The following is a 13,707-nucleotide window of genomic DNA, read 5'->3' as shown; positions in this document are numbered from 1 at the left end:
AGCATTCCTTTCCTGATTTTATTTTTATTTTTGTGACATACAGGCACTTATTTCATTGCAGTTTTACTATAAAAGTATTATCCTATCACACATATTTTCATTTTTAAGTTAATCTCTCTTACCTGCATGAAAGAATATATTCAACTCAATTTTATTAGTATAGCTCTGGTTCATTACATATATTATCTTAAGGCATTTTTACATGGTTAAAGGTCAAGACCTTACAATTATTACAGAGAAAAGGAACACAATGAGCAAGCACTTGGGAACAATGAAGAGAAAAAACCCCTCATATTTAACAAGAAGGGGGAAAGGGGTTAGTGAAGGAGAGGTGAAAGAAAAAATGGAAAGGAGAGAAGAAGATAGAGGAGCAGAGATAGAGACCAGGAACAAAGACTATCAGCTCACACGGTTGGTGTAGTGGTTAGCACTCCTGCCTTTGAAGCAAAAAGAGTTTGCATGTTCTCCACATGTGTGCGTGGGTTTTCTCTGGGTTCTCCAGCTTCCTCCCACAGTCCAAAGACATGCAATATGGTGATTAGGTAAAATGGACACTCAAAATTGTCAATAGGTATGAGAGTGGATGGTTGCTTGTCTCTCCATGTGGCCCCGTGACGCACTGGTGATCTGTCCAGGGTTTCCCTCACACACCCCCCTCATGTGGAGGATAAAGTGATAGAAAATGGATGGATGGATCATCACTATCACCTTGTCCAGGGTATTACGTGCCTCATTCACTCTCACTGAAACAAACATTCAGAATTAAAGGCGACAACTGCTGCTTCAAATGCTGCAAACACAGACATGGCATTTCTTGCCCTATATGCAAAAATGCCGTGCGAAAGAAACAAGCCAGTCAGTACAGTGTGTTTCACAACTCTTTTCTCTCATTAAGTCTTTCAAGGCCCACATTCCATTACGTGACTTCCTGAAATTAAAATAATCTATTATTGGACACTGACACATAGTAAAAAAAAGGTCCATGGGCCTCTCCTTCCGTACATTTGCTGTCTTCACTCTGCCCCACAGGAGTCTCAATGTCTCCTGTGTCTTCCACAGCTTGTATCTGTAAAGGTCAGATAAGAGACTGGTCACACCAGGGCCAGAACACTCCATTGTTCAGTCCACCAATTCATCAAAGTTTAATCTGGAATATTATTAATGAGCTAATGTGCCTGACAGACTTCATTAATGTCCACTGGCATTAAATTACAAAACCTTCCCGGGAAGCTGACATGTGTATTCTAAGAAATTACTTGGAGCAGACTGTGAACTATGTCGACATGACAGGTGTTGAGTCCAACAACATTAAAATTTGTGTTAAACACCACATTTTCCTCTGCCAAATAAATGCCTCGAAAGGCTGAGAAGATGAATAGAGTGAGGATCCGAACGCACGCACATGCACAGCAAGAAGAGTGAATCTGCTGGCATCACTGTTTTAGCATAGTTTGCTGGATGCAGATAAAATCCCTGAGGTAAAACGTGAGAGACTTTATTTTGCCTCATTGTCATCTTTTGATGTGAAATCCATATAGTGTTGCGTGTGAGTCAGCAGCGAAGACGCACATTACTCACTGTCTTTACTTTCATAACGGCAACAGAAAAGGTTACTGCGCTTATGATGCAAAATGTAAAGTGTAACATATTTACACTCACCGGCCATTACATGAAATACACCTGTTTAACATAGTGCAACTTTAATCAGGCAATCACATGGTAGCACGGTTGTTGGTGCCAGGCAGGATTGTCTGAGTATTTCACAAACTCAAACTGGAATTTTTACACACAACCATCTCCAGAGTTACAGAGAATGGTCCAAAAAAGAAGAGAAAATACCCTGTGAGTGCACTTCTCTGGGCAGACAAATGCTTTGTTGGTCAGAGGAGAATGACCAAAATCTTTCTAGATGATAGAAATAAGCTCCCCTGTCTGATAACTCCTTACATTACAGTACAGTAACAACATGGTAATAGTATGGTATTCACTTTGTAATGGGGACATAATATAAAAAATACCTAATGCACATTGGTAATAACAATGTAACAGTGTGTTAATAAGGAGATAGAATTACAGTAATAACATGTTCTTCCCAAAGTAACATCGAGGTCAGGGGGTCTGCAACCTGCGGCTCTAGCTCGTCTGCAGTGGCTCCCTGTAGCTTCAAAAGAAAATTACAAATATTTAAATTTTTGCCTTTCAAAGTCCTCTTATTTAGAGCTCAAGGCAATAAATGAAAAAAAAAATATATATAAAAAAATATGCTTGTCTACATCAAAAGCAATGTCCCCAACACTTAAATGAAGTCATGAAGGAAGTGCACGTTATACTTATACCAGCATGGTTTCTCAAGCATGAGCTACATACCATCCTAATATTGTTTTATTTATTTCAGTGGGTCACTTTTTTGTAATTTGATCAATTTCCACAAATAATGGAAAGACACCAATAGGTCAACATAATTCTGTGTTTTATTTCAAAGTAGTTCTAAACTCTACGTGCCAACAGTGTTTTGTCTTGTGTGTGTTTTCCTTTTTCAACAGCTATTGAATGTCAGTTTTCTTTTTTTTGTAGTTCTTACATTTCACAAATGCAGCAAACTTTATTTATTCTATGTATATATATATATATATAAGTTATATATAAGTTTCATGTGTATATATATATATATATATACATGAAACTTTATACATGATGTTATCTTCATTTTATGGGCCAAACAGGTTTTTAGGCTCTTCTGATACAAGAGGTTGGAGACCCCTGATCTAGGTAATATGTTGGCCATTACTGCTTTACTATAGGTTAGTATTGGAATAACTATAGGTTACCATCAGTGTAAAACCCTCTTGTGAGAATTATTTTTGAATCGTAATTGATAATTACCGTCAGTCAGTCATCATCTACCGCTTTATCCTCCACCAGAGGGTCACGGGGGGTGCTGTGCCCATCTCAGCTACATCGGGCGATAGGCGGGGTACACCCTGGACAGTTCGCCAGTCCATCGCAGGGCCACACACAGATAGAGACAAACAACCATTCACTCTCACACTCACTCCTATGGTCAATTTAGAGTGTCCAATTCACCTAATCCCCACATTGCATGTTTTTGGACTGTGGGAGGAAGCCGGAGAACCCGGAGAGAACCCACGCACACACGGGGAGAACATGCAAACTCCATGCAGAAAGACCTTTTTATCCCACATAGATTTTCCATTGGCATTATCAATCTATTGCTTGTGATTACTATAGAAATAAGACACTTATCATTTAAAGTATTTATTTTACTCATCAAACAGATTCAGGCTTTAGATAAGAACAGTCAGTCCACTCAGGACAGAGTAAATTCAGAGCAGCGTGAGAAATGTGCCATAATGTTATTTTTGTCAGTGTATTTTGAAATCTTTTTTTTTATTCATTTAGTACAATACAATGCTTCCTTTTTCTTTTTAGATGCATGTTTTCACAATATATAAATGCACATTTCTTCCACATTTTTAATGCATAGCCCAGTTTCATGGAGCCATTTTCAGCCCACTGTAACAGACCTACAGATACACACACACATACATGTAATACATCACTGTATCACTGCTCTCATGGATATAAGTCAGTGTATATCGAGAGGATAGATCTTCATAATGCAGAATGTTGGTTGGAATTAAAATAGGATTTGAATGTACTAAATTCATCTTTTTTGATGCAAATTAAATAATTTCAAATACCTATGACAGTATTTACCTTTTCTGTACTTTGACTTTTAAAGATAATTTTTTAATTTAGACAACAGTTGAGTGATGACACCTGTTGATCCACATGGAACAAACAGTTTTTGTCTTTATATTTATACAGTATCTGTTTGTCTTTTCTCTTCATATTATGGAATGTTTATATGTTTTTACGCAATGCTACAGGGCGACCTTGAAAAACAGAGAACTTGCTTTTAATGGCCCATCCCAGTTTAAATGAAAGAGTGATGATGATGTTTAGCAGGTAGAAGGTCTGGCTTATTTTACTACATTAGTTTACCATATTATCTTAATACAATTTCCTCATGGGGAAAACAAAATCAAATTATTCCTTTTGCTTTTCCCATTTCTTCTCATCGTCTTGTTGCACAGAGGTCACAGAGGTCATGAGTGAGTCTGCTTTCACTTTTCTGAGGGAGAACATTCTTCATCGCCATTGGCCATAAGTTACATATGTGACCTTCTGCTTTGGTCACTGAAATCCCTTGAGCAACTTTTGTCACATAATGACCTTTTCTTACCTGGCCCATATATTCACCCTCCACTATTTAATTTTATCTGCCACCCTCAAGGAATCCTGCTCCCCTTAATATCACTTCTTCCCTCTGGGTGCTCGTCTCCAGTTGCAGTCTTGTTGGTCGTTCCATTGAAAATTATTTTTCTGAGAATTTTGCCGTTGCCATTCTCTGTTAGATAAGAACACCGCAGGTACTCAGAAAGGTCAGTATTTGTATTTAAACAGCATAAATATTTGTCCATGGACAGAATCAGTCAATGACAGTGTTTATATTATAGTAAAGTGACCATAATTCATTCTTTAATCAAATATGTTAGCTGAACCGCACCATTTTAATGCAAGGATTGTCCTTAATAATAATAAGGACAACTTTAATAATACACAAATATATAGTAATATTTTTCCTGATATGAAAACTCGACTCAAAACTAATCACGCAAAAACAAAAACACTTTCAAAGTGAGGAAAGAAAGAAAGAAAAAGTAGTTCAAACTTTTGAAGTTTCATTTATGTGGCATCATGTTACGACAGCTTTCAAGACAAACCCTGCATGATGACAGGACTCTGATTAACAATGCGTGTGAATTGTTTTACCTCTCTTGAGCACAAACACAAAAATCTGAAAAGAATAGAATGTCATGATTGCATTGCATAATAGCAAAAAGAGGCATTCAGTGTAATTTCACAATTTGTACATTTCACAAAATGTACGACTCTGGATATCACTATGCTGAACGTTGTACGAATCCATGTGCTGGGTCAGTGTTGATAGCTGAACTGGCAGCGAGGCAGAGTGCCAGGAATATTATTGCAAGCTGCGAGGCAGTAGATTCTCTGGACAGCTTGTGTCTGTCATGAGTTGTTATGTGTACAGTCCTGATTGTTTGGGAACAGAGCCAAACATGCTGCTGTGCTGTAGATGAGAGGAGCTATGGATGAGATGTTGTGTGTAGGAGAATGTATCTATTAGAGTATCAGCCCACTGAGGCTTGATACTGCTGCATGTGCACGGTCTCAGTGAGGGAATCACACAAGTGAAGGACTTCATGATGGATCATTGATAGCTTTCACAATAAAATGAGTATAGTATAGATTTATAGTATAAAGTAATCCTGACATACATTTTTTCAATTTAGGGGTTTAACCGTTAAAACACAGAGCATTTTGGCTGCTTAGTTTAAACATACTGTATATACAGAGGATTTAAGAATGTGCAACATAGTGTCTTATTTCCTTTTTTACAGCACAGCCTAGACAGTCTAATGACATTTTTTTTTCATTTACACCAACGTCAAAGTTCATTTGGCTCGTTTTTATAAACAACAAGCAAATAAAAACAGTCCATTCTGTGACTTTATATCACTAAGCACACCCCCCAGGATGTCCATATACTGTATAGGAGTATTATTATAATATGTGCACCCGTGGCACAGATCCGTGCTGCGTTAGTACTAAGGGTTAAGGGTCTTGTTGTGCTAACTGAATAGAATAAAAGAAAACATAATAATATATCGAATAAACGTATAGTGCAAAGGTAAATCTATTATATAAAATGATAAAACATTTGACAATTTTTAAGGCTGTGTGTTTACATTGTTTTGATGTGGGACACACAGTGACACGTTTCATGACCTTGGCTGAGTTTTCATTTTTTTAGCGTCGCTCTGCTTGTATAAACAAATGTTGTAAACTAAGTGAGTATTAGAGGGTGATTAAATAACACAGAAACATCGCTTCTTACTGTAATGTTACTAGTCCAGCATCCTCAAATTGATCTCATTTCCTCATTTTATGTGATTTTGTAAAGGTCATGAGAATCATGCAGTTGCTGAAGACAGACAAAAGACTCGGCGCTACAGAAACTCGGTCTTACTCTAACATTTCCTTAGCTCTCACAGTGCATGAGCTGACAACACCACGGCCTCTTTGGACCATATGGAGTTTGTATCGTCAAAGACACGCAGTGCCCTCTTGTCAAGGGAAATAAACGCATCAAATTAGGAAGACTGCAGCAGCTCTTGAGACTAGACTGCAATAACACCTATTCCCTGAAAGCAGAGGGATTGTATTGATGAAACACAAAAAAAACAGTGCCGTTGTGAGATGATAGACTGTGCAAGGCAAGAGCTTACGGTACAACCTAAGAAGCCTTGTCTTGCATCATCATTACATCAGTAGAAACATTAATTAGTAAGCATTGTGGATTATGTAATCTATCTTCCTGTGTGTTTTGTGTTTAGAAGTGGGCGTTTACTACGCAAAGAAAAAAAAAACAACCCACATCCTTTTTGGCATGTGAAGGCCACCATAGTTCCCTAAAGGCTCCTCAGCTTGTCATGTCCTCATAAAACAGAACTGTTCTTAGATTTTGAATGTGGTTAGGCAGTAACTGGTTATGGTAACGTTTAGGGATAATGCTCTGGTTAGTTATCTAGTGACAACTCAAAGCTGCTTTACACAACAGTTTTTCCATCCACACCCATTCACTCAGACATTCACATGTGCGTTTCCTTTCATACCCATTCTCGCACTGCCATCAGGATCATCTTGGGATTAAGTATCTTGCTTCAGAAAACATTGGCATGTTGACTGGAGTCAAACCTTCCAGTTGAAAGGCAACTCTCTCTACCACTCACCCACCGTTGCCCAGGACCGTTGACTGTCCTGTTTGGAAAACGTCCCCATTTAATACAGGACTTTCTGCATGTCTTTTTTCCTCTGATTATTATTTTTTTCCTTTGGTAAAAGAGAAAATAGAGGCAAGATCTTTTTTTCTCACGCTACTATTTGTCCTCTTCTGTTTCACTTTTCTATTTACTTTAGTGTCTTATCTTTCTTACTTTAAACACATCACCTCCACATCTCACCTCCCTTTTTCCTTCTCAGCCAACTATCTGAGGGTCCACCTCCTCTTCTTTTGTTGCTCATCACTTCTTTAGATCTTCATTGCTCTTCTCTGTCCTAGTCCTTGGTATCCTCTTCACCCACACCTCTGTACTTCCCCCTCGCTCCATCCACCTTTTTCTGACTTCCTTTGACGTTTGAAGGAGAGTGGAGATCCACTCAGCTGACAAAGGGAGAGCAGATGACGTCACGGCAGATATGATACACCAGCATCTGCTGTGGTCTAAAAATAAACACCACATTGCACACACACACACACAGGGAGTGAGTCTGCAGCTGCACTCAACATTTGTTTCCACCTCCACGCTCTACTGAGATGCATGGCCCAGGTTTTACACAACTGGAGCTTGTGGGCACGCTGCGTTACATGCTGCTGACCCACAACTGAGCAGCACAGTTTACACACTCTGACTGGGTGACGGTGTCGAGTGGAGGTTTGCGCCCAACAAAGCCAAGGAAGCTGATTAATAGGATGAATTAACTGAAGGATGTGTATGTGTCTTCTGTAACAGAACAAAGACATAAAGACGTCCAACACCTACTTGGCATTTAGAGAAACCTTTGTGAGAAACGATTGTGAGAATTGTGAGAACAACAATTTTGAATTACAAATATTTAGATTTTCATTAGTTTTGTTTTTTACAATCACAACATTTCTTACAACTGAATTGTTTGATGTATATGATGTACTGTATACTTGGTGATTTACACACAACAAAACAATCTTGCATCACAGTCTAAATCAGGGATGTCAAACCTACAGCCCGCAGGCCAGAACTGGCCCACCAGAGGTTCCAATCTGGCCCGCAGGATGAATTTGTGGAAATGTCACATTATGATTAGAATTGAATCATACTGTGAAATACTATATTTTTCAGTTCCAGATACCTGTGGCTAAATGTTTTGTGCCTTTGTAGATCCACTGTGGTGGTAAATGTAAGTTGTAATGCACATACAATTGCACTTCATTTAGTCACTCTTTTTTCTGGTTGTTCATAATATATTTTGTAAAAAGATACTGAATGAATGTAAAACAAAGGGAACAATCTGGAGTTCTTGTTGTTTATAGGTTATTGTGTAATTGTTTTACTGGTCCCGCCCTCTTGAGATCAAATTGTGCTCTATGTGGCCCCTGAACTAAAATGAGACTGACACCCATGCATGCTTTTATTGACCACTATTATATTTATTTTACAAAACATTCACTTAAATTATCTGGCCTGCTAATAGTGAAATGATTCTACCCCTTTACTAACATTAGTTTGTTAGCTAACATGAATGTAGTTGGAGATGCGCTGAGTAGCTCAATAGCACATAAATTAACATTTTACCAACTTATGTGGCATTAAAGTTATTGTTTTGTACTAACATTTAAAAAAGGAGCAGGAACCTTTGACACACGTCATTTCATCATAATATTCACACAGTAATTCGAGGAACCGAAGGGTCGCAGCGTTTACTCACAAATGAACTGTTGAACTGAGTAAGCCGTCACTGGACCAGTGCTGAGGATCAGTTGCTGGTGCAGGGCCTTGGACGCCTTGGACATTGTGTTTGTGTTTAAAGTGTTAACTATTGTTAACATCTGGAGAATGTTGATGATATGGACGATATAGGATTGAGGTCATTCTTTTATTGAAATGTTTCTCTTCCTTATTTCTTCTGTTTTCTTGTGCGTGGAACGTTTGACTCTGTTGCTGCTGGCATGGAACTAGGGAGGTGGGGCCAGCAGGTCTGTCAGACTTGGAGATCATCTCCCAGCCGGTGGAGGACGAGAACCAGTGCTTGGCTCCTCCAGTCCAGCTGGTGAGTTTTGGCTACAGAGATCTGCCCCTTGCCGCTCTGGACCTCTCGCTGGCTGGTTCGCAGCTCCTCTCCAACGCAGATGAAGACGAAAACAGAGATGGGTGAGTGCATCGGCTCTATGTGAGCATTCATTCAATGTGATGTACACGCATGTTTAGATCACGGGTGGGAAACACATTGAATGAAGTACATCAGGTTTAAATCTTGAATTGAACTTTAATTCTAATTTACACAACCCAACATGCAACACATTTGACAACATCTACATATATAAATGTGGATAAGCTAGAGTGAGCTGTAACCCGTAATAAATAGTAATATAAGCTCTACATATGACCCAACCGTAAGAAAACAACTTCATGTGCTAATAATAATCATTTCCTGGACAGTAACATTTTTAAAATAATGTTATACTGTAACTTTTTATTTGGTAATGGGACAACTATGCATCTGTGACTACTTTAAAGTAAATGCCAAGCTATGTTTCATCAGCTAATTGCATTTAAGATGAAAATGCAGCAATAGAAGCGGAAACTTTTGGTCTGCACACGCAGTAAATGAATACAGCACGATGCAGATAGTCAGCATTATCTCATCGTATGTCGAGTTAAGCTGCTTCTCTCTGCTTTTCTCTGAGGAGTTGAAGCTGGGTCATATGTTGCCCATTTATGTGGTTTCGTTTGTCTCTAACAAACGTGGAACCATTACACTCTCATTCCCCGGTTGAGCCAACAAATCGTGTTTGCTTAAAGTAACACAATGTAGGGGTGTCAGTAAAGTATGAAGTTGTAGTTCTTTTAGTGGCACTGACCCAAAAACCAGAAATGACATAGTGCCAATGCAGGTGACGCAGACCTGCTCAGGCTTAGACTGGGGCACCATTTAAACCTGTAGTAAGACCATTTACCATCAAAAAATAAGCTTGGAGATATTATTTGAAGGTTGAAATCCTTCATTGTGTCGCTTAAAAATATTTTGAAAAGTACATATCCCAAATGTAATATCCTCTTTTCACAAGATTATCTTCTTTTCTTTTTATATCCGAGTCACTTTGGCAACTCAAGGCCAGAGTATGGTTTTGACTTCTTTGAAATAGTCATTTTGTTATAGTCCGTCCACATTTTCCTTCATAGCAACATTCAATTAAATCAGAAAAGCATCGTATCGGATGCTTTGTCTGACTGATAATAGATGATAAGGCCCATTTCTTTTGTGCATGGCTGCTTTAAAAAGAAAACACTACACTGACGTCAAGAGTTGTTGTGTGTGGCCACTTAGATGCATATGTGTGAAAAATAAGTAAATAATTTAGAACGCACGCTCAGCCAGTCATTTTACTTATCCAACTAATTTACCCAAACCACCACATGGTCAAATTTAAACATCACTGTCTGATTGTCGAGGATAAAGCGGTAGAAAATAGATGAATGGATGTCTGTTTGTCTGTCACACATTTAGAATACATGTTCACCTCATCACGCTCGCGTAAATGCCACATGCTATGCATGATTGTCATTCATCATGTGTTAAGTCCTTGACTTGCTGTCCCTGTTGCTCCTCTAGGTTACGTTGATTAATCATTACGTGACAACCTCTGTGTCCATAAGTCAACTGAGATCAATTCATCAATTTAAACTAAATATCCACCCTCACCTTCTCGCCTGCCGGCAGGTGGAGGCTTTATTATAATAGTTTATAGCCCATGAGCCAGGAAACAATAACATCACACCTTTAATGTCTTGTATGTCTTTTATCATGTCTGACTACACATGCTGCCACATTTAAAGCCATTATTATTATTATTATTTTTTTGTAATTTCCTCTGCTTGGCTGTATTTTAGGCAAGAGCCTTGCTTTATAGAGGTCGTCTTGAAACCTAATCTACGGCAACACAAATGTACAAACTTTCCAGAGTGTGTATTTTACATTTTTAACCCTTTTAATATCCAAGGCTCAAAATGTTGGACTGGACTTTTTTACTTATTTTGACCAGAAAAGGTCCAATGCCCATTTTTCCAGAATAACCTTCAATATCCGGCAGTTATTTACAATTTACTGCATGTTAAAATAGTGTATTAACATTTTAAAATGAAGAAAACCAAAAACTTATTATTTAGAAAAAATCACTGTAGTTGTACATGAACACCAGATTTTGCTTGTTAAATTTGTATACAGTATAAAACATATTTAAAAAAACATTTGGTTGAGTCTTTATCTCAATGTCCAAAAAAATGGAACCTTGGAAAAATGGGTGTTTTTCCAACTCTCTCCTCTCTGGTGACAAAGATGCTGATTTGCGCGAATGTGAAATTACCGTAATAACCACATGTTTGCTTGAACGTGCAACTTCTCAGCGTTCACAATTTTTTCCGATAGCACAAACCGTCGAGTAGTTATGACAATGCCATGTCGTCTGCGATATGCTCGGTGTTAAAGGGTTAGGTGGAAGCTTACAATGTAAATTAGGAAAAATTTAATTCTGTCATCTCACCATGAGATGTCACAAATTCTTCCACCCTGCATCTTTAAACATAATGCTATTGAATCCTGGCATGGACATATGGATACCAGGTCAAGTCACAGCTGTTATTTTGATTAGTCACTATATGAACAGATTTCTTTGCCCAGGCTTTTCATTCCGTTCAGTAAACCTGACTCAAACTGAGCTCTTAGTGCTTGCTCTCTCACTAGGATGCACATCCACACCATAAGCTGCAGCACGGGCTACAAAACATGCACGCGTGTGCACACACACACACACACACACACACACAGACTCCTCCAGGTCCTCAGTTTGACACCAAATCAAGTCTTCCTCCATTGGTTCCCTTCAGTTAGCGAGTCATGGCCAGAGACAGATGGATGTCACAGACGCACCATCAACAGTGGGCGATGCTGACGCTCACACTATTGCTGTATCACAGCCAGTAAAGCTCTCGTGTGTCATGGCGTGTACCAGGGTTAGCGCTGGCACATATTTTGATCCGTTTGCAGAATGTATACATGTGCGTATGTTTACCGAGGCTGAGATGCAGTTCCACGTGCTCACTGATTAGAACTTATTAAACTTTAGTGCACTGTAAAAAAAAAAGAAAAGAAACTGTTGTTCAATGTGTATAATTCCTGAAAGTCTGCTGTAAGTCCACCGATAACTGGGTCACCGGCTTGCTGTTGTTGACTAATTATAAAATATCAGTATATTCAAATGAGCTCGGGTGTGAGGGCAAGAAACTAAATTTCCCCCTCTGGTCTCAGAGGCTGAAAAACGCAGCCAAACCCCTGCTGCAAAAAGCCCTAACAACAGATTTACCAGTCACTGCGGTGAAGGTTATTTTACCAGTGAGCTCAATTTACTCAAACTGTGCTTAGTGCGAAGGGGTCACTATTTCATATTCAAGTCATTAGTGCAAAATGTCTGGCAGTAAAATCGCTGCCAGTGGGAGTTGTAAAAGTCATCCTTCTTTCTTTTGGCTCTAATGAAATTCCGTTTTATTTCACCGGCGTCATGAGCTCCACTTATGTGAATGTTACATCTTCACCCTACTAGTAAATGCTTAACTAATCGTTCAAATGACTCACCGTTATCGGGCTGCATATTGGGAACTTTCATCGCATTGTCCTCGTACCTCTTGGTTTTTAAATGTCAAAGGTCTCACCTTCCTGTGAGGTTTTTTAAAGATGCATTCAAACGAGGCCCCATATGACATCACGGCCACGTCATTAGAATCAGCAGAATTTTGCAGAGAGAGCTTCTCAGTGAACATGTCCGTCTTCTTACCTGCAGAAGTCTATCTTGCTCTGTGCGTTTCAGCACCGTTGGGCTTTTGGTAATTACGCTTGTGCCTCCGTCTGCTCATTACTCTATCGATCCACCTGTCAAACAGACAGATGCCGCCAGCCTCCTTAAATGACATTCACAAAGGCCACGCCCCATGCACCGTCATCACGTTTTGCAACACCAGGTTTTTTCATGTCAGCGCTTTTCACATTCGCGACCCGCGAGTTGACTTTGTTGGGCCGTAACAGTATGTCAGCACCGTCAGGCCCATGTCTGTGTCCACCTGCTGAACGCCGGGAGAAAAGCTGGAGAGCATGAAGCAGGGATGGATCGCTGGAACTCACCTTTAGGGAAATAAAGCCGAGGAAATGAATCTTTTTATGGGTGTGTGGAATGATAAAGTGAAGTTGAGAAGAGGCAAGATGCGAACAGCGAGCCACAGTCATCACAATGAAAATGTGGTAGAGGAATCTGCTGGCAGACACTACCAACCCACACACACACACACACAAACACACACAGAGAGTGGCATTAACTGGCTCATGGGTTTTCTGAGACAGTGAAACAGCGTTGTGCAAGGGAGACATGTGGTCTGCGGTGATGTTTAACAGACGGGTCTTGTACGCTTCTAAAACATAAGAAAGTCACAACCTTGGTCGAGGTGTTGCATTGCCATGGCGACAGGTTGTTGGGTGAGAGGTGGAAAGTTATTTTCACAGCCAATTTGGGAATGTTTCCATGTCAGAGTGGGTGTAAATGAAAACTATGCAAACTAAACTGGGCTTTTATTCCTCTTGCACTATGTTGTGTAACATGTCAATAGAAAATGCACTGTAGAATTGTTTTTTTTTTTACTTTATTAAAGACTAGCCAAAGTGAAATAGATCGTCATTGGATACTTGTGCGTTTAAGAAAATCCCATTTACACGGTGGGAACAGGAAATGACATGTAGCCT

The 13,707-nt window shown here is 39.3% G+C and overlaps 1 protein-coding gene across 1 annotated transcript in view; it reads left to right on the top strand.

The window, feature by feature from the left end:
• Positions 1-13,707, top strand: part of LOC122771901 (transmembrane protein 266-like) — a 37,472-nt gene that overhangs the window by 3,799 nt on the left and 19,966 nt on the right. Inside the window, exon 3 of the mRNA XM_044029465.1 lies at positions 8,883-9,074. Within this exon, the coding sequence (XP_043885400.1) occupies positions 8,883-9,074 (192 nt within the window). The remainder of the gene's footprint in view (positions 1-8,882; positions 9,075-13,707) is intronic.

The sequence above is a fragment of the Solea senegalensis genome, linkage group LG7 (genome assembly GCF_019176455.1).
Source record: "Solea senegalensis isolate Sse05_10M linkage group LG7, IFAPA_SoseM_1, whole genome shotgun sequence".
Classification (NCBI taxonomy): domain Eukaryota; kingdom Metazoa; phylum Chordata; class Actinopteri; order Pleuronectiformes; family Soleidae; genus Solea; species Solea senegalensis.
The sequence above is the reverse complement of the archived record's forward strand: the minus strand, read 5'-3'. Positions and strand labels throughout refer to the sequence as shown.